Here is a 26,005-nt window from a genome sequence, read left to right as displayed (position 1 = left end):
AGTTACGTCTACAGACACATTTACTACCCTAAAAGCCAAGCTCGATAAGTTGCACAACATAATTTCCATAGCTAAACCAAGTTTGTTTAATTTGAATGGCAAGACCTAAAAGGTATAATATAAAGGAATTACAAGACAGAACATTAAAAGACTTTTTTCTTCCTCAGGTGGAGAGTACTGTATTTTTTTTATACCTTTCTTTTTCCCCTCTCCCACAACGTTATTAAATTCTTTAAAAGAACAGACCATCTTTGTTCCTATGCTGCAATCTCAAGATCTATGAATAAAGCAGGCACCCAGTAAATGCTTGCTAATTTGTGTAACTGACCAACTCTTGACAATTCAATATAACAGACTCAAATATCAAGTTAGTTAGAGTTTAAAACAAAACCTTTGTGTGCCCTAGTGAACGATGTAAACACGAACAGCAGAATCCCAAATCTTCTAATCATTTGTGTTGCTCTAAATACAAAACGGTCTCATAGGCCGAATACAGCTCATAAACCAACATCTCACGTGAGTTACCTTCTCTCTATCCACCTTCTAAGTCAATAAATAAAAAATTGAAAACATTCTGAAAAGAACCCTCTGCTGCCTGAGAAAAAATACACCACACATTTAGAGCCAAAAGGTTGCCTTAAGGGGGCAAAGAGTGAAAAATTCTCCTTTCTAATACTTTATCAGAATTCCAAGAACTACGCAAATTCAAACACGTCAAAGCTCCTGTTTCTCCATCGATAAAATGCAGAAAGAAAAACGTGCGTGCGTGTGTGTGTGTGTAACAGAATCTCACCTAATGGGATAATTAACATCAGAAAAAGCTAAATTCTACTACTGATTAAAAGTTGGCTTGTCATTTGTCTTGCCAGTTGATCTCTCTAGAGTACCTATCAATTGCTGCAGTCTGTAAAGGGCAGTTCCTTCCCACTGGTTACCACAGAAAGTTCTTTCCTGACCCCAAATTGCCTAGTACGTTTCAGTCACGATGCCTGGATGGAACCCACAGTTGACCAATATCTGGGGATTGAAAGGACAGGCCGGTGTTGGGGAAATGCTCACTACCCTCTGGATTCAACTGTCCTCCCAATCCCACAACCAACACAGAGCATTTCAAAAGTGCTTCGCATTCCCAAGAATCCCCCAGATGCAAATGGAGAAACTGAAAAGAAGGTGAACAGGTAGGTTCGCACCCTGAGGATGATGCCGGGAACCCTAGCATCCCCAAAAGCCCACAAGAGGAAGGCGCGGGAGCTCACAAATTGAGGGGGATTCTCACACTGTAGAGTTCTAGGGGTAAATAGCTGGGAACTTTTTTAAAAAGAAAGCAAAAGATAAAAACAGAAAATCATATTTTTGTTATTTAAAGAGGCAGCCCCACTTCCGGACCCTACCTCTCCGTGACTGTACTTCCGGTCTCCTCCGAAACGCCCGCTTTCACAGATCAAGTTCTTGCAACCAATGAGAGCATCAGCTACTTCCGCCGGTCTGCGGGGCGTGGTCTATATCCCGCCTTTTCCGGTGGAGAGGAGCCTATCCTAGCGTCTTAATCGCCCGGCTCAGTAGGCGGTGCCGTGACAAGCCCAACCGGACGGCTGGAGAGGGCGAAAAGGGCAGACGGGGCGTGCAGCCTCTTCCGCCTGGGGCCCGGAAGGGTGATGTGGCTGCGGTATCGCCGGCCTCGCTATGGTAAGAATTGGGGCTGCCGGGTCGCGGTTCATCTTCGAGAAGGGATTGTGGGTCTAGACTAGGGCTGGAGGTTGTGCGGCAGCCCGGGGTGTGTGGGCCTTGGAGCCATGTGGTCCCTCCACGGTCAACCAGAGAGAATCAGGACGGACTGTCCAAGAAAGACTCCTGGGTCGCGGAGCCCGCCCCTCATGCAAAGTCCGCTTTCCTACTTTGTTTAGGAAAAAAAAAATGCGTTGGTGTGTTTTAACACGTTGGCTACGTAGATTATCTGGGGTCATTGAAGCTTTGAAGCGTTAGAGCTTCTCGAGTTTCCGCTTGTTTTCTTGCATCTCCTTATCTCACCCTAGGGGTTTTACTCTGGTGTTATTGTTTGATTTTGTGGGGAGGTTCCTTTGGCACCAAACTCCATACCTTCGTTTTCAGCTGTTTAGTCAATAGCCTCTCAGGACCCTTCCACATTATTCTCTCAACTTTGAAAATGCTACTTTACAAGCTATAGGTTTTAATAGTTAAGAGTTCTCTGCAAAGGTGGATTGCTTTTCTAGGGGCTTAATATACTTATTGGAGTGGTGTCTGGCCTCAGGCCTTCCTCCTCTTTCACCTCCAAGTCCATTTGCCAAATGTTGTGTATATTTCTGGGCAAAGGATGCATGCCTGCGAATAGACCCAAAAACAACTATGACTCCAAAAAGCTTGAGTCTCATGGTGAAAAATTATGAGCCCACGTTCACGGAAGTTGCTACAGAATCCCATATAGCAATAATTCAGTTTCTTCTCTGGACGAATTTACCACCTGATGGGAAGATGGCAGTTGAGACTAGCAAGACTGTCACTCTTAATTCTTTTACATCTTTCTAAAAACTGAAGTTGAATTATTTTACTCGTAGTGCAAGTCAAAGATAACTCTTTTTATTATCTCACTATCAGACTAGCTAAAAACAAGATGCATATACTGTGCTGAAGATCATCAGTATATAAACTATCTTGTCATGCTTGTTTTTCCAAAAGTAGCATATACTTTCATTCATTATCAAGTCCTATGTACCAGGCTCTTTTCAAAAAATCAGTTTATAAGCATGGAAATACCAAGTTCCCCACAACTTCTAAGTAGATGTTTACAAGTGAAAGAAGTGAAACATGAGGAGATTGACTTGCCTTGGATCACACCTAGTAGATTGTAAAGCCAGGACTCAAACTTATTTTAATGTCCAGATGCCCGAAATCTTCATGTTGTTATCGATAGAAACACAACATAACTGAGGATGAAATAAGTCTTAGTAATTTGTTCCTTATAAGTATAAATATATAAATCAGACATAGGTGGAAAACAGAAACAACTGGCAGGTGGTTTTTTATTGCTGTGAGATGTCAAAAGTACATTGTTGGCAGAGCTACGAAGTGAGGTTTCAAGGAGGCTAACTTAGCGGTTTGAGAAATGGATTAGTGTCTCAGTATCTTTGAGTTTGCACCTAAACTTAGTTTATTTGTGAGGTAACCCAATGCTAATAACCTAATAAACCTGAATTACTGTATTTTAATGAATCTTTTTTTTTTTTTTTTTTTTTTGAGATGGAGTCTTGCTCTGTCGCCCAGGCTGGAGTGGGCAGTGGCGTAATTTCGGCTCACTGCAACCTCTGCCTCCGGGGTTCAAGCGATTCTCCTGCCTCAGCTTCCTGAGTAGCTGGGACTACAGGCGCGCACAACCACGCCCGGCTAATTTTGTATTTTTAGTAGAGACGAGATTTCACCATGTTGGCCAAGATGGTCTCGATCTCTTGACCTCGTGATCCGCCAGCCTCAGCCTCCCAGGTGTTGGTATTTATTTGGAAGTTTAGTGATGCTTTTGTGACCAGAAATATGCCATCGGATTACAGGCATGAGCCACCGCCACGGCCAAGAATCTTTTTAAAAAGCATTTCAAGGACAAAATGTTTATCAGCAGTAATAATTTACATCTGTCAGGATGAACAGTAATTGTAGCACTTGTGAATTAATACTTTAAAAAAATTTCAGAATGCCTTGTTTCCCCCAATGCCTAACATCCTTCAACATTTCTCTCATGTCTCATCTCTTTCCAAAAAGCCTCCCTTAACCCTTTCTATTTTCTTCTACTCTCTTTAGATACCTATAGGGATATTCATATATACTTCCAGTATCCCTCTAGCATAACCCTTTTCACAGAAAACAGCAATAAGGTGTTGCCTACATTTCTCCCTCTGTAGGCAGAATTCTTAAAGACTAGGTATTTTAATCTCTACAGTCATAGTGCCAGCTAGAGTTAGTGCCATTAAGAGTCTGGACCTGTAATCCCAGCACTTTGGGAGACCGAGGTGAGTGGATCACCTGAGGTCGGGAGTTGGAGACCAGCCTGACCAATGTGGAGAAACCCCATCTCTACTGAAAATAAAAAATTAGCCAGGCGTGGTAGCGCATGCCTGTAATCCCAGCTACTTGGGAGGCTGAGGCAGGAGAATCGCTTGAACCCAGAAGGCGGAGGTTGCGGTGAGTCGAGATTGCGCCATTGCACTCCAGCCTGGGCAACAAGAGCGAAACTCCATCTCAAAAAAAAAAGTCTGGGGATACAGACATGCTCGGTGTCTTCAGGGATTTCACAGTCCAGTGGGGGGAGATGATTAAATAAGTGAATTCCATCTGTTGTCTGTTATGATGTAGCATGACAACACGTGTAGTGGAAAGAGCATGGGTTTAGAATGAGCCAAACAGAGTTAGAATCATGCCCAGTTCCCATCCTTTACTTGGTTAACTGTAAGAGAGTTTATTTTCATGTCTTTTTCTTAGTGTGCTAAGTGATTTTCACAAACTCTGCAAAGTAGGAATGATTGCCCACATTTCATAATTAAACTGAGTCTCCAGAGAATAGATGTGAAGTATTTTCTCTCTTCTTGTAGTGGAAGATATGTAGAAAATCATTAAACACAGTGGAAGGAGTAGTACTGGCTGGGAACTGCTTGAGAGATGTCCCCAAGAAAGAAAATAATTCTCTCCTGTATGTTAAAGAGTATTAGGGTCATTAGCTAGAGGTGGGACAGCGATCTCTATCCCATAGATAAAGGAAACGGCAGTTATGGGAACAAAAGGCATGAAGTTCAACAGTTGCATGGAGCCTCAATGTGGCAGGAATTTTAAAAAAAAAAAAAAAAAAGTTAAGTATAAATGAGGCTAGAAATGGCCAGATTTTGAAGAGCTTTGTGCCATGCCGAAGACTTTATATTTTGATGATGTTTTATTGCTTACTTTATAAAGGCTTTGGAGCAGAGAAATAAAATTGGTGTGCATTTTAGAAAACCAACTGGTAACAATATGGAGAGAGTATATTTAAATGGAGGAAGATTAGAATCTGGGAGACCAGCTTGAAAACAAGTGCTGTAGTTCAGGTATACGATGATTGAATGTCTCAACTCTGATGAGCCGTTGGGTTGAAAGGAAAGGAAAACTAGGAAAATCATTTTGAAGGTACTTAGTGAAGGGTGTTGAAGCACAGCTCCAGCTTGGATGATTTATTGGATGGGAAAGAAATACAGCAGATCCTCAATAACGTTTATGAGGAAGAAACTCCATTCCCAATTGAGGCCACTGTGTGGAGTTTGCATGTTGTCTTCATGTCTGTTCTTCCCATGTCTGCATGGATTTTCTCTGGGTACTCCAGTTCCTTCCCACATCCCAGAGATGTATAGATTAGGTTTGTTGAGGTGTCTACACTCTCCTAGTTTGAGTGCTCTGCACTGGAATGATGTCCTATACTCAAAGCTACTCAGATGGCTCCCGGCACCTTTAACACTGTACTGAAATAAGCCAGCTATCTTACTTGTTTTTATTAATCTTTCTTAAGTGAATGTATAACTCATATTTATTTCAGTGTTTAATATTAGAAGGGTTTTGATATTTATTTGGAAGTTTGGTGATGCTTTTGTGACCAGAAATATGCCATCGGAACTTAACTCGTGTTTGTATCAATTTGCCTATGGTAAAATTGGTTTTGTTACACATCTTTTGGCTTAAAGTTGCATTTTCCAAGGACCTGTGGATGACGTTAAGTGAGGACTTACTGTGTTGGTTAAGCATCTACTCTGACAGGTGTTTTTTATACAAGGTTTTATTAAAGACGTATTATTGGCCATATTTTTCATATGAAGAAACAGATGCAGAGAGCTAAGTGTCTTTGCCCAAGATCACACTGCTTATAAATAGCAGAGCTAAGATTTAAACTGAACCGATTCGTCACAAAATGCTGTGCCCTTTCTATGCAACAGTATCATTAATTGCACAAAAATATTAAGAAAAGCAACATTTTTATGTCATGGGTGGGTGAGGAGGTAGCAGTTTAGATAATAATTCTGTTGCTAGTATTGCTTTTGCGTCATCCATGAAAATGGCATCACAGTTGAAAGGCAAGTATCTTAGTATTATAAAAACAGTTCTGATCTTACGAACCCATGAAAGGGTTCCATGAACTACACTTTTGATAACCACTGCATTAGGCTAATAGGAATCTGATGTGGGTGCTGGTCTTCTCTAGCAAAGTTTTTGAATACCAATTGCAAATAAAAGCTTCCAGATGGCTGAGGAAGGCATTCAAGACTAGGCTGACCAACATGGTGAAACCCCATCTCTACTAAAAATACAAAAAAATTAGCCAGGCGTGGTGGCGTGCACCTGTAATCCCAGCTACTCAGGGGGCTGAGGCAGGATAATTGCTTGAACCCAAGAGGTAGCGGTTGCAATGAGCCAAGATCACGCCACCACACTCCATCTGGGTGAGAGACCGAGACTCCGTCTCAAAACTTCCAGGGAGTTTCAAGAAACTATAGATACCCAGACCAGTTAAATCCAAATTTCTGGGCAATGATGGCTTTTTAAGCTCCAAGTGGTTCTAATAAGCAATTAGATTTCATACCATATAATAGGACATTTTATCAGTCTTTGTTTTTTCTTGGTTGCAAGGTCAAAGTACTTTACAACAGGCTTTGCTCTTTGTCCTTCAGAATACTTTCTCTTGTCCAATCTTTTTATCAAAGACATATATGAAGCATTTATTCTAATTTTTTTCACTCTACCATTTATCATTGTTTTGTGTATGCCTTCTCTTAATAACTCTTGACACCCTTTTGCCTTATATTTAGATCTGAGGTGTATATAAAATAGCTCCAAAACGAAGCAGCACAAACATAGCAAATTAATTGTAGATACCATGATAATGAGATGAAAATAGCTACAAAATCAGTGTTGCCAGTGGAAAACAGTTCAGGTGCTTCTACTCTGAACTGTAGTTTTACTCATCATATCCATGAAAGTTGTTAAATGGAAATTATTAAGTAGAAAAAAAGTCTCTGTACATTTTAAAAATAGGACTGGTTGTAACAAATGGTTATTTAATCCAGCCCCCTCATTTTACAAATGAAGTGAAACTGACAGGTAGAGATATGAGATGTTGATTCATCTAAGGTCAAATTTATATACTTGGATTACTTCATTAACCCAAATGTTTAGTGGCCACTGTTGCTGAGAAGCGATGGGTGATGAGTTCGTATCTAAATATTAATCAAGCCTGATTTCTTGCTCTCAAATTAAACTAAGGTTACTTGTCTATTTGGTACAATATCACCCTACCACGTGATAAGCAACGAAGTTTAAATGTATATGCTAATAACGCCAAAAGAGAATGTAGATAATTTTTATGTATTAGTGGAAATCTTTTCAACCAATACTGGTTACTTACTTTGGGCAATTTAGATATATGCGTGTGTGTGCATTCATATGCACACTAATCCTTGCATTTTCATGTTTTCCGTTTTAAGAGACTAGTTGGAAAATGCTGACCTGACCTAGATTTTCTAAATGATAAATGCTGACCCACTTTTCTAATGCTGAATAATTTTTATCACAATCAGGTCAGGAGTGTCATTTCTGTGTTCCCTTCCACCCCCAAAAAGGGATAAACTAGTTTCATGTAAAAGAAGTAAATACTAATACAAGTAAAACTGTTACTATTTGGAGTTTTAAAATGTTGTCTTTCATATTTAATTTTTGTTTTAAAACTGGAGGAATTAGTATGTCAATAAAAATTTATTTACCATATAAGAGGCAGTCAACATTTGAAGCTCCAACACAGTGTTATGCATAAACAAGGCGCTTAATCAACAAATTTGTTAAACAATTTGTTTGGTAATCCTAAAAATAAATAAGCTACATAGTGTCCAAGTGATCCAAAACTAATGAAAATACTGTAGATTTAGGCTCTCCTTTCTGCAGATTAAGTATGCTTAGTAACCAGTCATTGAGCACTCTCTAGGCACAGCTTGTTGTTTATCATATTGATGTGTGTATTTCTTTTGCTTTTCTCATTGTTTCTTTTTGCACTTTTATATTGCTTAGATAATTCCTTTTTTTTTTTTTTTTTTTTTTTTGAGACGGAGTCTTACTCTGTCGCCCAGGCTGGAGTGCAGTGGCCGGATCTCAGCTCACTGCAAGCTCCGCCTCCCGGGTTTACGGCATTCTCCTGCCGCAGCCTCCCGAGTAGCTGGATAATTCCTTTTTTTCCATCTTCCATTCCTAATGTTTTCAGTGGTTTCTTCTTAAGATTTCTTATTTGAAAGTTCTGTTAATAAATACCTTGAGCTCTTAGAAGTATTTTACTCATCTTTTTAAAAAATCTCCTATATTGAATTCTTACTTATAATCAGACTTAATGAATATAGTTTTAGTGTTCAGAAATGACTCTGAAAATGAGAAATTATATCTTAATAAATAACATGATTTTAAAAATCTGAAAACTTATTTCTAATTTTTCAAATAGACTTGAGAATAGAACATTTTTTAGAGGTCAACATTGTAAGTAATTTCATGTCTAGAACCCTTCCTTAGCTTTGCATTGACCAACCTCCATCTATTCATTGATTAATTATTGCATCTCCTGTAGTGGTGGCCAAATAAAGTCTGTGAATTATTTTTATTATTTCAAAACACCTAACCAAATGTGATTTACTTCAAAATGATCAAAGTAACTGACTCATCAAGTTTATTTCCTTCCAGTTTGGGTAAATTAACTCATTGCAGTAACACTAGTTGTTTCAAGCATATCAAAAGATCTCATTGACTATGAGTTGTCAGATAAGTCTACAATGCAAAGGGTTAATAAAAGAGCCCTTGATGACAAATCATTTCGGGGCTTGCATTACCATGTTTTAGAAGAATGACATAGCTCTCAGTAATGGTCAAGCTAACCTGCCTACTCAGTCTTACAGATCTTTTGAAATTGTATATCTCTTAAGAATTAAAAGAAGTCAGAAAAACACACACTCTCCAGTGTGCAAGCACCTTCAAAGCTTGCTGCTTGATAGAATAGAAAATCTGAATTCCAGGAGGTGATATAAGATGTGGATACTGAATGGAAATACCTCAGGTGTTTATTTTACCCTACAGCCTAGGTCCTTAACATAAATATAAGGAAATTTGCATCTTTCTACTTGATTTTCCAAGATATTATTGAGAAGTAAACATAAATGCAAAGCCGTACATGGAGGTTTCTCTTGAAGAGTTAACAAAATTCAGCAATCTGATCTACACTGGTTTTTGAATGTGCATTTTTTCTTTGGAATCCAAGTATGTTCTTGGATTTGTTAAAATGTTCATTATTGCCAATTGTATTCAAGTTCCTGTTCATTTGACATTTTTCAGTGACTTCTCTGTGTACTATATTTTAATAGTCACAGGGGATTGATAAAAACCTCAATAGAATAGAGAAGACAATCAGTACAGTATGTGTTCTGTAACACACACCTTGTTATGTGTATGTATTATACACATATAAAAATCCTGACTCTGCTTGGTATGGAGAGTGGGAACAGGGAAGATATCAAAGGAGGTGCATCTTGAGTTGAGGTTGGACGGATGAGTCAATTCACCAAGCAGGCAAGAACAGATAGCATGTGCAGAACTCAATAGAGTACCTTGAAAAAGGTTTCATGACTTAAAGGCCCTGAAAAAAATTAAACAAGTTAAATGAATTTGACTTAACCACCTTTTTATCATCTTTTCCTCTATTTTGTGATTAAATATGCTTACCTTTTTCTTAGATTCCTCTTTTCCCTTTTAATAGCATTTTTCTGTTGAAAATTACAATTATTTTTTCGCTGAAGAGGAACATCTGTTTCCTTTAACCCCGAGACTAAAATTTTATATCACCAGACAACAGATGCTAAGCATTAAGGGGAATGCTATAGGTGGCAGGCTAATGTCCATAAGTTAGAAACACACTTTTGACCAGAGTCTAAGTACATCTAAAAGACTTACCACCTAAGATTATTTGTTTTAAACTTTAGAGTCTTTAAACCCCCAGAACAAAGTTGTATATATCATATATTTCATACTTGTAAATGGTTTTCTTTTGTAAATGGTTTCACATACAAACGTATATACACACTCTACTTTCATAATAGGCATGTTTTTAAGTGCCTTTTTATCTTCTATTAAAACATTCAAACATAAAGAGGTAGAAGCCTATAATGAACCTCATATTCTCAGCATTTTATCATCAGCCCTACCCCTCTCCCACCACACATGCACTGGATTATTTAGAAACAATCCTGGACATTATGTCATAAGCATGTTTCTTTAAAAACACATTTGGAGAAGAAAAGAGAATACATTACAAAGTCATGAATTTAGATACTGTATTAGGAAGATGATAAACCTACTTTGCAGATTTATTTTCCAACCATTTTACTATAGGAATCTTTTGCTTAAAATACAGTAAGATTCTCATTATTCCCTGAACATGGTAATGACTTTCTCTTTAGGGTTTTTTTTTTCCCACATTTTTTTCTCTTCTGGAGCTTGCTATTTGCCCATCTGAATGGTGCCCTTTCAAGGTTTGACTCCATTCCTGCTTTCTTCATGAAGTCTTTCTTGACTTTTTCTTATGAAAATGGCATTCTTTGTCTGCATAGCTCACTTCCACATTCAACAATGAGTTGCTATGTACTTTTTAAAGTACATGTTCTATTTTAACTTGATTATAACTGCTGTGTGCCTCAGTCTCATGTATAAAATACAGGCAATAACATTTACCCCAGATACATGAGGATAACACAAAACAAGTACTCAGTGAATATCAGTAATTGCTATTGTTAGCCATAAACTGCAGGGAAGGAATCATACCATGTGCCTTTTTTTAAATCCCCAGTGGCTCATTTCTCAGACAAAGTAGATACTAAATACACATGTAGTTACGATGACTGGGAGGAAATCTGCTTTATTTTCTATGAGGTCATTATCCAATATTATTTATTAATATATTCACATACATATTCAAAATATGACCTTTGAAAGATAAGCATTGTGAGATACCGTGCTTGTTATCTACAGTTGATCATGAGCTAGTTCACTGATTTATGTTATAAAATGTATATCACTGACTTTCACAGGTTTAAGATTAAAACCCAATTTAATTAAAACCCAAGATACATTAAATTTTATCTTTGTTATATCCATGAAAAAATTGCGCATAGAACAACAGGTATTAAACTGGTAATTACAAATCCTTTTTTTCTTTTTCAGACCATAAAAGTATCACTTAGACAATTTGAGAAATCCAGAAAAGTTGAGGATTAGGTTAAAAACTATCCAGAGATGGCTGGGCACAGTGGCTCATGCCTGTAATCCCAGTACTTTAGGAGGCCGAGTTGAGCAGATTGCTTGAAATCAGGAGACCAGCCTGGCCAACACAGCGAAACCCTGTCTCTACTTAAAAAAAAAAAAAAAAAAAAAAAAAACGCAAAATTTAGCCAGGCATAGTGGCACATGACTGTAATCCTAGCTACTGGGGAGACTGAGGCAGGAGACTTACTTGAACACACGAGGTGGAGGTTGCAGTGAGCCAAGATCCCGCCACTGCACTTCAGCCTGGGCAGCAGAGCAAGAGTCTGTCCCCCGACCCCCACCAAAAAACTATCCAGAGATAATCACAGCATTTTCCCACTTGCTTTGCATAAAGGTTTACATACCTTAAGATGTACTGTCTGAAATCTTTGATCCCCTTTTGCCTACTGCTTAGCATTGTGCATAAGCACTTTTTGTCCTTGAGAATATTGGTAAATAATGTATACAGGTTTTAAAATTTTTTCAGTAGTTTCATATTTATCATAAACATATATAAAAGATTAAAATGACATTGGAACAGTTTCTAGTTGTCTGTTTGTTTTTAAGATTCTCATGGCTATTCTTGCTTTATTTTTTCCATATGAACTTCAGAATTAGTTGTCTGTTTAAAAAATAACTTGTTGGTGTTGAGTTCACTTTAAATTGATAGGTTGTCTTTACAATGTTACCTTCCAGTGTAAAAACCTGGCATACCAGGTTTCTTAATCCATGTTATGTTGCTATTAAAAAAAAAGAAATTGGGTAATTGGTTAAGAAAAAAGGGTCACTTAGCTCTCAGTTGTGCAGGCTGAGAGTAGTAGGGCTTGGCCCTCCTTCTGGGGAGGGCTTTTATGCATCACAACGTGGCTGAGAAGGTCAAAGGGGAAACAGACGTGGTGAAAAGGAGGGAGGAGCTCATGGCTTTATAACAACCTACTGTCTCCCGAAAGAATTCATTTCCTGGAAAACTAATCCATCTTATGAGATCTCACTAACTGCAGAAGAGCACCCCGACATTCATGGGAGATCTACCCCCTAAACCCAAACACCTCCCACTAGGCCCCACCTCCCAACACTACCTTAATGGGGATCAAATTTCAACCGGAGCTTTGGTAGGGACAAGAAAACCATTTCTAAACCACAGCAACAGTCTCTTCTACTTTTATGTTCTTCCGTATGTTTTAAGATTTTGTCCGTTTTTTTCTTTGATGCCGATGTTGCACGTTTCTTGTTAAGCTTATTCCTAGGTATTTTAGTTGTTCGTTCTGTATGCTATCATTTTTCCATTGTCTTTCTCCTGAATGATAATATGATTATGAAGGCTATTGATGTATATATTTTAATTATGTACCCAGCTACCTTACTCAATTTCCTTAAGATCTATAATTGTTTCTCACTAAATTCTTTAGGACTTTTCAAATAAGCACTCAGCCGCAAGTACCAATTTTATGTAACTAAGTTTTTTCATAAGTCTTATTCTTTGTTTCATTCCTGATTTTTTGTTTGTTTTTTAGAAAGTGCCTGTAAGTTTACTAAACAAGCATATTGCTGACTGTTGTATGAGATTGACATATTTTATCTACCTGTATATGATGAAAATGTTATTCTTTGTTACATATACAGTAATATTCTTGCACTTTCTTAATTTCATTTTATTTGTTCAACTGTCTCTTATTGGGCTTCTACTGTGAGACAGGCATATGATTGGTGCTGGAGATTCATAGTCTGATAACCTGATAACACAATGTCCACCCTTCAGAGATGAATATTATTATAAAGGTAACAGTTTACTATGAGAATAGAAAAGGGAGTTCTACATAAAATAAGAGAAGGGAGGCAGATGGATTCAAGGAAACTTCCTTAAAAAGGTGATGCTAGAGCTGAATTTTGAATAGAATAAGTCCACCTCCATTTACTTTAACTGGAAACCTATGATTTTGTTTGACTGTGGAAACTTACGAAACTTATGGTTTCTTGTGATTCCTGTGTTAAATTTTAACTTTTTGAATAGGACTCGAACTATTAAATACCAGCTAAGTATCTTTATCCAAAATGCTTGGAGGCAGAGTGTTTTGGATTTCAGATTTTTGGGGGATTTTGGAATAATTGCATTATACTTACTTATTGAGCATCTCTAATCAAAAATCCAAAATGCTCCAATGAACATTTTTTCTTTACCATCATTTTGGCACTCAAAAAATTCTGATTTTGGAACATTTTGGATTTTGGATTAGGGATGTTCAACCTGTAATGAATAACTTAAAAATCCAACAGTGAAAGTGCAGGTACTTGCTTTCTTTCTCCAAAATCTATTAGCCTAGTATTTGTCAACTCATGGAAAATTATAGCTTAAATTTAAAGGATGTTTATCCTAAAAAAAATTCAGAATTAAAAGAAACTTTAGTTAGCATTTGAGTCTGTCTTCCCATTCTCCACCCAGCCAAAGACTTAGAAAAGGTAATTCCACTAAGGCCATAAAACTAGCTATTGGCAGAGCTTGAAGACTGTAGAATACCTCAAGATTCTGGTTTTAAATGTTGCAAGACTTGTCGTTCTGCTTGCCTTCTTGAAGAAATAAAAGCATGACTCTAAATGTGGAATTGTCAAATATTTTTTACTTATGCGGTTTTTCTTATTATATTAATTTTTCTTTTTTTTTTTTCTTTCTAGTCTGCCATTTTCAACTTTCAGAGTCTATTGACTGTAATCTTGCTGCTTATATGTACTTGTGCTTATATTCGATCCTTGGCACCCAGCCTCCTGGACAGAAATAAAACTGGGTATGTTACTAATGATGTCTAATCACCTAAATTAGTTCTTACAGATGTTGAATGTAAGTTAACATATAAATTATTACATAATTGAATTCCTACATGTAATTTGGTTTTGTAATAACTTTTTTCATTTTCTTCCTGTTAAAAATTCAAAAACTTTATATTCACAATATCTTACTAAACTAAAAGATAAATTTCAGAAGTGACCTAATATGTGTTAGAGTAAAAAACAGCATGAGGGATTTAACCTACTGAAGGTGAAAATACTTGTTAGTTGTCCATCAGTTTTTATGATAATACTCCATTTTCTTTGTAGACATTGTCTTCTCTTCATTCCACCTTTTTCAGTAAAGTCCTATTGCATTTATTCTTCAATATTCACCAATTTGTTGAAATTATATTATTTGTTGCTTAGCTGTACATGAAGTCCTTCTATTCAAGTAGAAGGTTTCATTTCATCTTTCCCTTCTGTACCTGCCAACTGTAAACTTAGAATTAAAGCGTATGGTAGACTCTAGTAACCACTTATTCCTATTGATGAGTTAATGGAATTCTAATATAATGCATAATGTCCATCTAAGATATTTAAGTGTTTATCTCATTAAAGAATAATTACATAGTAGTAGAATACTTTCCCTATGCTATTACGAAAATTCTTCTTCAAAAGGAAATAGGTTGCATGTGGAAATGTCTGCTCCTCATTCCTTTGGGAGCAGGAATATATTCATAACATGCTACATTAACAAAGGAGTTCTCAGGGCTGCCAACTTTCTAGTAAAGGTTGAGTGGTAGTATAGTTCTCCTACATAAAACAGCCTGCCTATTTTTACATTTTAAAATATGTACTAATACAGTCAACTGTTTGAAAGCTTTTTGTTTAAAAACCTTTATTTCTACTTATATACATGTTAAGCACCATTTTATTTTGATTTATAGCTAAGAATTATTTTGTATAGAAATTTTTATAGGCCTAGTCTCTTTCTGTTAAAATTACGTGTTTTTATGAGACTCATAATCTTTTATTATAGTGAGAATATATACCATGGTTAGGTGGAGGTATCTAGACAGATTGAATAAAGCAAGTTCTTGATGACTTCACTGTTTAAAATAACTTCAGTTTTTGCTACTTCAAATTACAGAACTAAGCAGCAGAAGAGAAGATTACTACATGGTCTTTATCCTGGTTTCATAGACCTGGTAGCATTATCAGCAGATATACTTATTGGTATTTAGCCATAATAACTAAGCAACATAATTACATTTTTTTAATCAACTAACAGGGTTCGTGTGTGTGTGTGTGTAAGTAAAAGTAAAATTGGGGTATTACAGAAATATATCTATGTAGAGAAATATGTGGAAAAAATTAAAGTGGTGCTGATAAGTCTCTTAGTTACCAAGTTAGTATTCTTTATTCATTTATAAAAGTTGTTAATATATTAATCCTGTTGTACCAGTTTCTTAATGATATTTTGTTACTTCTAGAATGTTAGACCCAAAAAGACCTTGAGTTTTTGATCTTGTGGTTTTTGGTGGGTTCTAGAATGAAGGAGCCATGGCTTTGCAAATGCCTGACCTATTCCATTGTTTGATGAAGAAATGTTAGCCAATTTTAAGTGATACCTAGAGTTATCATCATATGTACCTTTAGCCTATGTATGAACACAGTACATGTAAGTCACCATTCTGAGGACTTTCTGTATAATCACTCATTTCATCCTCATAACAACCCTTTGAGGGTGGGTACTATACCTTGCTCACAGTTATGCAACCAGTAAGTAGTATAGAATTTAAGCATAATTTGGCCTTTATTTTAGCTTATTTTCAGGGATATATATGGCTTTTGTCATTTTATTTCTATAGTAAAATTGTTTAGCCTGTCAGAATATTCATACTTTGAAATAAACTCATGTTTTTGCCTAATTCCATTTAATCTAAACTGTGTATATTCCAGTTCATAGCAGTTTCTATACATTGATGGTTGATAGGCTAAGAGACCTTTTACTTTGAGGTCAGGAATTTATACTTCAGAAGAGGAACATACGTAGAACTTAACTGACCAGAGTTTTCTGTCAGTCTTACCTATTCAGATGTAATGATTCACTAGCCAGCCATCTCTTTCGGCAAAAAAAAAGAATATGCTATAAATTTTTCTGGAATTTAAGTATTATGATTTTCTTGAGATAATAATTCTAGTTTATATAACATAATATTAATTTATCTTGATTTGCAACCATATGTGACACTATTTATAATTCTTTTACTTTGTCAGACCAATAAAGTAATGTCCTCGGTGTTACTTTTTAAGATATCTCTATTCATTGATGACTCATTTGGTCTTTTTTCCAAAAATGATTTGTTATACATGCCAAATAAGTGATAATTCCATATAATATGTAATTCATAATGTATTCATTCATACAGTTGAAATATATGTCTCCATTCTAATACTTGTTTCTAGAATATGTGCTTTAAATGCCATATTTAGTGAATTCACATAGAGTGTCCTCTAAACTAGGAGATTTTCTACTTATATTGAAAATATAGGCACATTTTTAATTCCTTCTTAGTAAATGACACATAATTAAATAACATCATTGGAATTCATTATTATGGATTATTTAACTTTAGAGCTGCATTCTCTACGAAATTAAAGTTTAGTGTAGGAATGTTTTTGGTGTCACATTCAACCAAAAAATGTTCATTTAACATTTTATCAAAATCGATGCTTAAATTGCCATGTACATTTTATGCTTTTGAAAGTAGAGTACTTTAAGTTAACTGAATAGTAAACCCTTATGCAAATTTTTGCGACTCTCATTAATTTGCCCTGGATTTGACCTATGACACTATTTATATTCCAGTTCATAGCAGTTTCTGTACATTGATGGTTGATATGCCATTGTGTCCTACTTTCATACTTGGATAGTGGCTCAACATCAAACAAGCAGATTTCAAATTTAAAGCAAAGTGTTAAAGGTTAATATGTTAATATACAATTAATTCCCTATATGATATCGAGAGAATGATTTACCTTTCTGAGTAATCAATAGCTACTTTTTTTCTGTTTTTATTCTATGCAGATTGTTGGGTATATTTTGGAAATGTGCCAGAATTGGTAAGTGTCTATAATCTCCTTCCACTTCTTCAGCTGTAAATTGTTGACCAATTTACTTATGTTATAATCGCACAAATCATATGTTAATTTTTAAAGAGCAGGCTTCCCAATTTTATGCATTTTTGCAAAAGTTTATAAGTTGTACCAAGCTCTTTTCCTTATGCTATTTGGGCATAAGGTGTAGGCCAGGCATGGGGGCTCACGCCTGTAATCCCAGCACTTTTTGAGGCCAAGGCAGGAGGATTACCTGGGGTCAGGAGTTCGAGACCAGTCTGGCCAACATGATGAAACCCTGTCTCTACTAAAAATACAAAAATTAGCCAGGCATACACATCTGTAATCCCAGCTACTTAGGCAGCTACTGAGGCAGACGGATCTCTTGAACCGGAGAGGCAGAGATTGCAGTGAGCCAGATCACACCACTGTACCCCAAACTGGGTGACAGAGTGAGACTCTCTCTCAACATTAAAAAAGAATAAAACTAGATTTGGTGGATACTTCATTAACACAGAGATAGAAAAGTCTCTCTAATTTAGATATCAAATACCATGCATTCCTGGTATTGGGGGAAATAAATGTATGTGGTTTTATGCACACATGTTGATAGTATGGAAGTATAGAGCACGCTGTTCTGTATATTGTATACCATTTTGATAACTAGGATGTATTCCCATCTAATGAAAGTCTGTCTGAGCAGCTATCTAAACATAATCACTGTATTGCCCTATTTTAAGTAACAGAATGTTTAACTGTTTTGTCTGTTGAACCCATGTGGTCATAGCCAAAATGTTTGACTCGAGTTAAAGTACTACCCTTGATCTTAGCTAAAAGACCAAGAAGCAATTAAAAGTTAAGGTAGATGTGGTTGTCTTACAATTTTCCATGATAAGAGATTAGTAACATCATATATGTTTTTATAGTTAATAATATACTCCTGTCCAGTCGCCCTGTATATGCAACATTTGACACTGTGCCCAGCACAAAGTAGACTCTCAAATGATTAAGTGAATGAATTAAAATGTATTTTATTGCATCATTCATCAGTATTCTTTTTTTGGGGGAGGGGGGATGGAGTCTCGCACTGTCACCCAGGCTGGAGTGCAGTGGTGTGATCTCGGCTCACTGCAAGCTCCACCTCCCAGGTTCAAGCAATTCTCCTGCCTCAGTCTCCCAAGTAGCTGGGATTACAGGCACCCACCACCATGCCCAGCTAATTTTTTGTATTTTTAGTAGAGACGGGATTTCACTATGTTGGCCAGGCTGGTCTCGAGCTCCTGACCTCGTGATGCGCCCACCTCGGCCTCCCAAAGTGCTGGGATTACAGGCATGAGCCACCGTGGCCAGCCGTTCATCAGTATTCTTGAATAATAAATTACACCCTTTTTAAACCTTCTTAATTCAAAAAAAAAGAAAAACTCAAAGCATTTGTACATATACCACTTTGAACTGAAATTGGATATTTCTTATCTGTCCTCTTTGGAATCATTTGCATGGCCAACGAAAAATTCTTTCGTTTCAGTACTCTTCTTCTAGCTTTGAATTTATGCATAACTACTTTTTTCTTTCATAAAGCCTGTTAGACTTTTATAATAAAAAATATTTTTTCTACGTTTGACATTTAGTGTTGTTAGCCAGTCTGACAACAGCCTAAATTCTCACAACTAATCTCTTTAAATAGAATGGAGAATTGAAGAGTCATCTCCATTAGATAAACTGTGTGCCCTTTAGAGTATTGTGTTTTATTTTGGTTTTCAACTTCTCAGAGATGTGGAAAATTTAGAAGATGGTCCATAAAGGAGACAAACCTCATGAGATTGAAAAATACAAACTAAGTATTTGTAATACAGGTATACCTCAGAGATACTGCATGTTTAATCCCAGACCATCACAATAAAACAAGTCAACAAATTTTTTTGGTTTCTGGTACATATAAAAGTTTTGTATAGATTAGTGGTCTGTTAAGTGTGGAGTAGCAGTGTGTCTTTAAGAACAATGTGTGTACCTTAATTGAAAAATACTGTGTTGCTAAAAATCACTGGTGATTATATCTGACCCTTTAGTGAGTCAATCATTCTGCTGGTGGAGGGTCTTCCCTCAATGTTGATGGCTGCTAATTGATCAGGGTGGTGGTGGTTGAAGGTTGGGTGACTGGCAGTTCTTAAAATACGATAACATTGAAGTTTGCCACATGGATTGACTCTTCCTTTCATGAAAGATTTCTCTGTAACCTGCAGTGCTATTTGGTAGCATTTTATCCACAGTTGAATTTCTTTCAAAACTGGATTCAATCCTCTCAAACCCTCCACTGATTTATCAACTAAGTTTATGTAATATTTTAAATCCTTTGTTGTCATTTCAACAGTGTTCACGACATCCTCACCAGGAGTAAATTCCATCTCAAGAAACCATTTTCTTTGTTCGTAAGAAGAAGTTACTCATTCAGATTTCATCATGAGATTATAGTAATTCAATCACATATTCAGGCTCCCCTTCTAATTACAGTTCTCTTCCTCTTTTCGCCATTATCTGCGGTTACTTCCTCCATTGATGTATTAGGTAAACCATGCTGTAAACAGGTATGCTGTCATCCAGACTTAGTTGTTCCATTTCTAGAGCATAGGGAGAGCAGATTTAGCATAATTCTTAAAAGCTGTAGAATTTTCAGCAGGTGAATGAGCATTGACTTCAGCTTAAAGTCACCAGCTACATTAGCCCCTAACATGAGTCAGCCTGCTCTTTGAAGCGGTGGAAGCCAGGCACTGACTTCTCCTCTCTAGCTGTGAAATTCCTAGATGCCATCTTTTTCAGTAGAAGGTCATTTTGTCTACATTGAAATTCATCTGTTGTTTAGTTTAGCTACTTTCATTGGTTATCTTAGCTAGTTTCTGCATAACTTGCTGTAGTTTCTTATTGGTGTATCATGTATCAAATAAGGTTGCCATCTTGTATGAGCACAGTTCATGGTGCCCCACAACCATTGCAATGGTACCATGAAAGATCAGTGATCACAGATCGCCATAAAAGATACAATAATAATGAAAAAGTGTGAAATATTGGGAGAATTACCAAAATATGACACAGAGACACAAATTGAGCACGTGCTGCTTTTAAAAAATGGCCTCAATAGACTTGCGCAATGCAAGGCTGCCATAAGACAGTTTTTTTTGAAAGGGGCAATATCTGCAGAGCACAATAAAATGAAATATTCTGTACTTAGAGATTTTTTTGAAAGAGAAACTGAGAACTGATGTAATTTGTCTGAAGATGGTTATAGTATAACTAGTCTTCAAATCTTTAAAGCATCGTCTAAGGTTCGTATGTTGTTCGCCATTGAAATAATTTTGAGAGCAGGTTTTCTTCCCTTAAGCTTTTAATGATAGGCAAGACCCATTAATGGTGGAAATTGTAAGCATAATACTAAATTATCTAGAAGTCCTTTCTAAATCTGTGATGATGAAATCATAAGGTTCTTTGGTCTTTCCAGTTTCTTGTCATGGCAAATGATAGAGTAAGTGTAAAAGACTTCATAGAAAAGTGCCTGTTTCAAGGCTGTGATACTGATATAATGACTATTGAAACAGACTTTATCTTCCAGAGAAATAAGTATGATTTTAACAGATTCAGCTATTCTTCCTCAGTGTTCTGTCATATTTTGTTCTCTCTTATAGTGACATGTGTAAGTCTTTCTTTTGTAATAAGTATCATTACCTTAAACTGGTAAAATCACAGATATAGCCTAGATAAGTAGTTACCACTCCGGGGCATTTGGCAAAATAGAGAGACAGCTTTGATAGTCACAACTGGACTCTGGGACATATAGTGGATACAGGTGAGGGATGTTGCTAAGCGTCCTAGGATGCACAAGGAATCCATCACAACAGAATTATCAAGCTCAAAATGTCCATAGGACTGGAGTTGAGAAGGGCTAGTCTAGATTTACAGAAATTTGTGATGCAGACTTATCTGGCACTCAGTTATGAACAACTGCAAATCCTGAAATAATAGGAGAAATCTTAAGCACTTCAAAAAGAACCAAGAAAAGAATGACAAAAGAGCATCCTCAATGGTTAATACTGATAGTTAGTGATAAATGTAAATATATACACACGAAACTGCATGCTTCAGAGACAAGTTACTCTGAAAAAGAATATGGCCAAGAAACGGTGGTCAGAATACCTCAAGTAAAGTAGAAAGAGAGAACATAATGGAAGAGCAGGTCTGGAGTTAAGAGGCATAGTTATCATCTCAGTTTTATTATTAAGTTGCTAATGCATAAAGAAAATATTAAGGTATTTTAAATCCATCTTATGTAATGAGAGAAGTGCATACAGTTCCATTTAATAGCCCACCCAAACAGCCCCTTTGTTCACAATTATTACTTGAAAAGAGTATAGCTCAGTTTAAGATGTCTAGTTTGTATCTTTCTTAATGATTTCCTGTAGTATGATCTATTTTTATATCTAATTATAAATAGTGTCTAGTGTCCTTTTTTTTTTTTTTTTTGGCTATTTATTTATTATTTCCATTTTCCTCTCTTGACTGTATGAATGCCATAGGTTGAATGGTTCATTTTAAATGTTCATTCTTGCCAATTCTGTGAAAGCATTAGCTTTTCATTTTGGCAGAGTGACTTAGAAAATATTGTTGATATGCTGCTTTCTCAAGCATATGCTCCTCTCTTATCTTGACACAGAATATATCCACAAAGAAATGATACAATTTTAATAGGAAAGACCTAGCCAAATCATCTTATCATGTTACACATCACATTACAGTAACTGTTTTACATTCACTTATACAGACCTGAGACCAGACAAAAAGTAACATTAAAACCCAAGTTCAACTAAAGATGTTTAGCTCTACCACATGGCAGTCTCTTTTAAGAAAAGTAAAAACAGGAAAATGAAATCCATCTGTAAATTATAGCAGTCTAAGTTGAAGGATGAGAAAAAGCGGAACTTCTGGAAAACTTAGGACAGTATTAATTTCTTTTAAGTATTTAATAAGACTATATGAGACAATGAGGATATATAGCCCTAGTAAGAGTGACAGGCTTGCTTACAAAGTCTTTCTGAAATTTATGTACAAATGGGGTTGTTTTTGTTTGATTTGGTGACTTGGGCTTTTTCCTCCAAGAGAATTAGCATTGTTTACAAATTGTGACCCAAGATATATTTTAATTTTAAAAGATTTTTATTTTCAGTTGAGGTGATGGTATTGTAAAAACACTTTCACTTTCTAGATTTTTCTTTAGCTGAAAGGCAGTCCATTAAATGTCTATGGATAGAACAAATACTTCCAGATCCAGAAAAACCCCAAAAGCTTATTTTTTATATATGTGTATAATATTTTCTGTGGAAATTAACAATGAGCAGATACTAATATATAAACCCAATTATATGGCAGTGTCATGTCAGTGAGGAAGCTATAAAAATGAAAATGACCTTGAGAATTTTAGTTAATAAAGATGGTCAGGATGAACATTTTCTAAAGGTAGTTTGCTGAACTTGCTAAGTGGAATAAGGAGTTTCATTAAAGAGTTGACTTTAAACATCATGGAAAAGCACAAGTGAGGGTAGTATAAACCATCTCTACTAGAGGATGCTAGGTACATACCCAGGATTATTTCTAGAAGTAGTTTCTTCTTCCTTTCTTATACTGCCCTCACGGCAGCATAGAAATGTTTGTGCTTTATGAATGAATATAGCGTTGCGGTTATTGAAGGAACGGAAGAATAAGATGAGTTTGAGTTAACTCACAATGACATGATCTCCATTTGCAAGACAATTCACAAGCCAATTTCAGATTTACTTTGTGCAAAGGAAAGCATCCAAATACAAGCATTCCTTAAATGCATGTGAAAAATTGACTCATATAGAAGTGATTGGTTTTAGTTCTACTTTTCTAACCCAGAGTAAGCATACTATCTCAGAAATAGTTTTTCTAATTTTTTAAATTAAGCATTTTAATTTGTCCATTTTTTAAATGCAATTTTATTGACCATCCTCTCTTTATTTTCATCCATGAATGCTCCCCCTTCCCTTTGCCTTTAAGTGTCACGAATTGCTACCAGTAAGGACAAATATTGTGTTTCGAATTTCTTTTTATGGGTGGAAATTTTGTTCTTTTTATAGAAAGAAAATAAACAATATTTCTTTGGCCTCAGTTGAGTTGAGATTGTTTCCCTTGGATCTCTGTCCTACATTCTACATTGTATTTTTTAGTGTCTGAGTTTACACAGTGACAAAGAAATGATGCTTTCAAGGTTTTCTAAATATATGAAAAGAGGATCCTCTTCGAAATAAATTGACATATTAATAGTTTAGCCCATTCTGCATTGTGCTTGTTTTTTATGTTGCATCTAGTTTTTGTCATTGTCCCACCCCCAATATGGGGGCCTCCTAGGGAAGAATGTTATCTTGATTCTTATGTATCCCTTTCTCGTCGTATAACCTTGTCATAGCCAGGTTAGCTACTCAGTTAATCAAAATGAATATCTCCTTTTTTTCAACAGGTGAACGGAAGAGTCCTTATGTAGCAGTATGCTGTATAGTAATGGCCTTCAGCATCCTCTTCATACAGTAGCTGGGGAAAATGCCAGAATTTAATTGCCATCAGATTTCATTGTGAACAAGGACTTACTGCAGAAAATAATGGAAAGGATGGTGAACCCTTTTATCTCTGAACATTGAATGAGATAAATTTCCAGATGCTGTTCTCTATTTTTATGTTATTGGACCAATGTTCTGTATAATAATTAAGATGTAACCATTTAATAGTCTGTAACAATCAACCTCAGTATTGTCACTACAATATTACATTCTGCAAATGTTATTCTGTTGTATCAGATACCAAATTTTAGTGAGGTATCTCCAAGGCACATAGTAGAAAACAAAATTGGTTAATTACTCAAGTTCCTTTCACTGTGATTTGGAAATGATTTAATCTTTATAGAACGAGACCCTTTTTTGGACTAGCTTTTTTATTAAAATGGCTCAATTTGTGTTGATAAGGATTGCAGTCATGTTTAATAGCGCTTGCTTTTCCTTTGGGCACACCATTTTGATCATTAACCAGAGTACCTCTACTCTTAGCAAACTCTAGTTTATGACAAGTATTTAAAATATTTAAAACAAGCTTGTAAGTTCTTAAGGAGCAAGGTAAATGAGATGTAACTTAAAAATAGTACTGGAAAAATGTTGATATTTAACATTAGTGGATTTAGACTAGACATGGCATAGTAGGCTCTGAAACCTCTTGTCAAGTATACATAAGTGTTTTGTGCATGAATTTTTACCAGAAAGCTGTCTTTCTCTGAAAAACACAACATTCTTAGAATGAAAAGAACAGTTATAAAATAATTATCTTATATGTGTTTTTCATTATTTTTAGTGTCACGGCTTCAAAAATGAAACATTTTAATTGCCCTAAAGAAACTGTATTTTTGTTTTGTTTTTTAATATAGCACTTTAAATCCGGTTTGTGTTTTGTCAACTTGAGCTGGAATCTTTTTTGTTACTTTGAAGGTGATAAATAGTTTTCAAATCTACTGATTTGTGTACTGTGGCATAAGTATCTTTGAATTTGGGTGGTGAAAGGAGACCTTCAACAATTTTTAGTCTAGGCAAGAGAATTATTGGGAATGTGACTTCTAAATTTTACAATAGAGCAGTTATTTTAAGGTCATGGTTAACATTTCTTAAGGTTCAACTGAAATTCAGTTAAAATTTCAGAGCTAAGAGGAACTTAAATCTTAGCTAAAAATTACCTGTTGTAGATAGTATTAATTAGATTGTTTGCAGCTATTAATTCATCATAAAGGTAAAATGAAGAAACTCCCTTTTTGAAGAAAAGAAAATTATTTCTAATTTAATAGGCTAGTAGTTATTTCTGCAGAAACAAAGTATGGAACTGAAAGCCACCTATTTTTATTTTAAACTAAACCACTTGGAATGGATTCTAGTTAACATCTTAAGCTTGTGTGTTGCCTGTAGTGGTTTTTTTGTTTGGGGGTGTTTTTTGGTTTTTGTTTGATTTTCTGTATTTTGTTATCTGACGATTTTTTGTTTGGTTTGGTTTTGGATTTTTTTTTTTTTTTTTTTTTTTTTTTTTGGCAATAGAGCTGTTAACACGTTATCGCTGTATTTTATATTTTTGGCATGTCTGTGCAGTTAAAAGTGGTATATTTTGCTTTAGACAGGGAATCAGGTTATAATCATTGTTCTTCCTCTCAAGTGCCTCTTGGGCTTTACATCAGGTCAAGGATTTTCAGGGTTTCTCAAAAATAGGATTCTTGTCAGTGTCTCCATGCTGAGTAAGTAACCTTTCTGACTCTAATTTCTGGGTGGCCATCTGTTGTCCAGCTCTGCTGCCAACTGGACTTTCCGAAAGCCATGTCAACTAATTTTTTATATGCTAAGACAAATCGAATATGAAAAGAAGAAGAATATTCTAGATATTCTAAGACATTTCTTAATTTGGCATCTCAGAGGAGGTAAGTGGAAAGTAAAGGAAGAGATAATTTTGGGGGAAAATTTGTGGAAACATACAAAACTTTTTGCTATGTATAGACGCTAAACAGTGGGAGGCAATGTATTTGTAACAACAAACATTCTGACCTTTTGAAACACAAGCTCTTGGAGAAGTCAGGGAGAGACACAGTGTGAATAAAAGCAATTAACATGTTCTTTAATGTATTTTTTTCAAAGAAGACCGCTGAATCCTGTTCTCTAATCCAAAGGGCAGTGTAGGCGGTTTTAAGCCCACAGAATAT

At 35.8% G+C, this 26,005-nt stretch overlaps 2 protein-coding genes and 1 non-coding gene across 4 annotated transcripts in view; 2 read left to right on the top strand and 1 right to left on the bottom strand.

Moving 5' to 3' along the window:
- The window catches only part of XRCC4 (X-ray repair cross complementing 4), a 288,623-nt gene extending 287,025 nt beyond the window's left edge, over window positions 1-1,598 (bottom strand). The window contains exon 1 of one of the 2 annotated variants that reach the window (XM_025387187.1): window positions 1,347-1,598. The gene's annotated coding sequence lies outside the window, so the exon portion shown is untranslated. The remainder of the gene's footprint in view (window positions 1-1,346) is intronic. The other variant, XM_025387186.1, reaches the window with a different exon arrangement.
- TMEM167A (transmembrane protein 167A) lies at window positions 1,511-24,659 on the top strand. The gene is made up of 4 exons (XM_025387189.1): window positions 1,511-1,686; window positions 14,014-14,123; window positions 17,198-17,232; window positions 23,747-24,659. The coding sequence occupies exons 1-4, from the start codon at window positions 1,684-1,686 to the stop codon at window positions 23,815-23,817; spliced, it is 219 nt and encodes a 72-aa protein (XP_025242974.1). The 5' UTR covers window positions 1,511-1,683; the 3' UTR covers window positions 23,818-24,659.
- Window positions 14,793-14,927, top strand: LOC112627303. Its single transcript, XR_003120142.1, has one exon. It is a non-coding gene; the product is annotated as a small nucleolar RNA U109 (small nucleolar RNA).
- Window positions 24,660-26,005: the final 1,346 nt, after the last annotated feature.

Source organism: Theropithecus gelada, chromosome 6, assembly GCF_003255815.1.
Source record: "Theropithecus gelada isolate Dixy chromosome 6, Tgel_1.0, whole genome shotgun sequence".
NCBI classification, from domain to species: domain Eukaryota; kingdom Metazoa; phylum Chordata; class Mammalia; order Primates; family Cercopithecidae; genus Theropithecus; species Theropithecus gelada.
The sequence above is the reverse complement of the archived record's forward strand: the minus strand, read 5'-3'. Positions and strand labels throughout refer to the sequence as shown.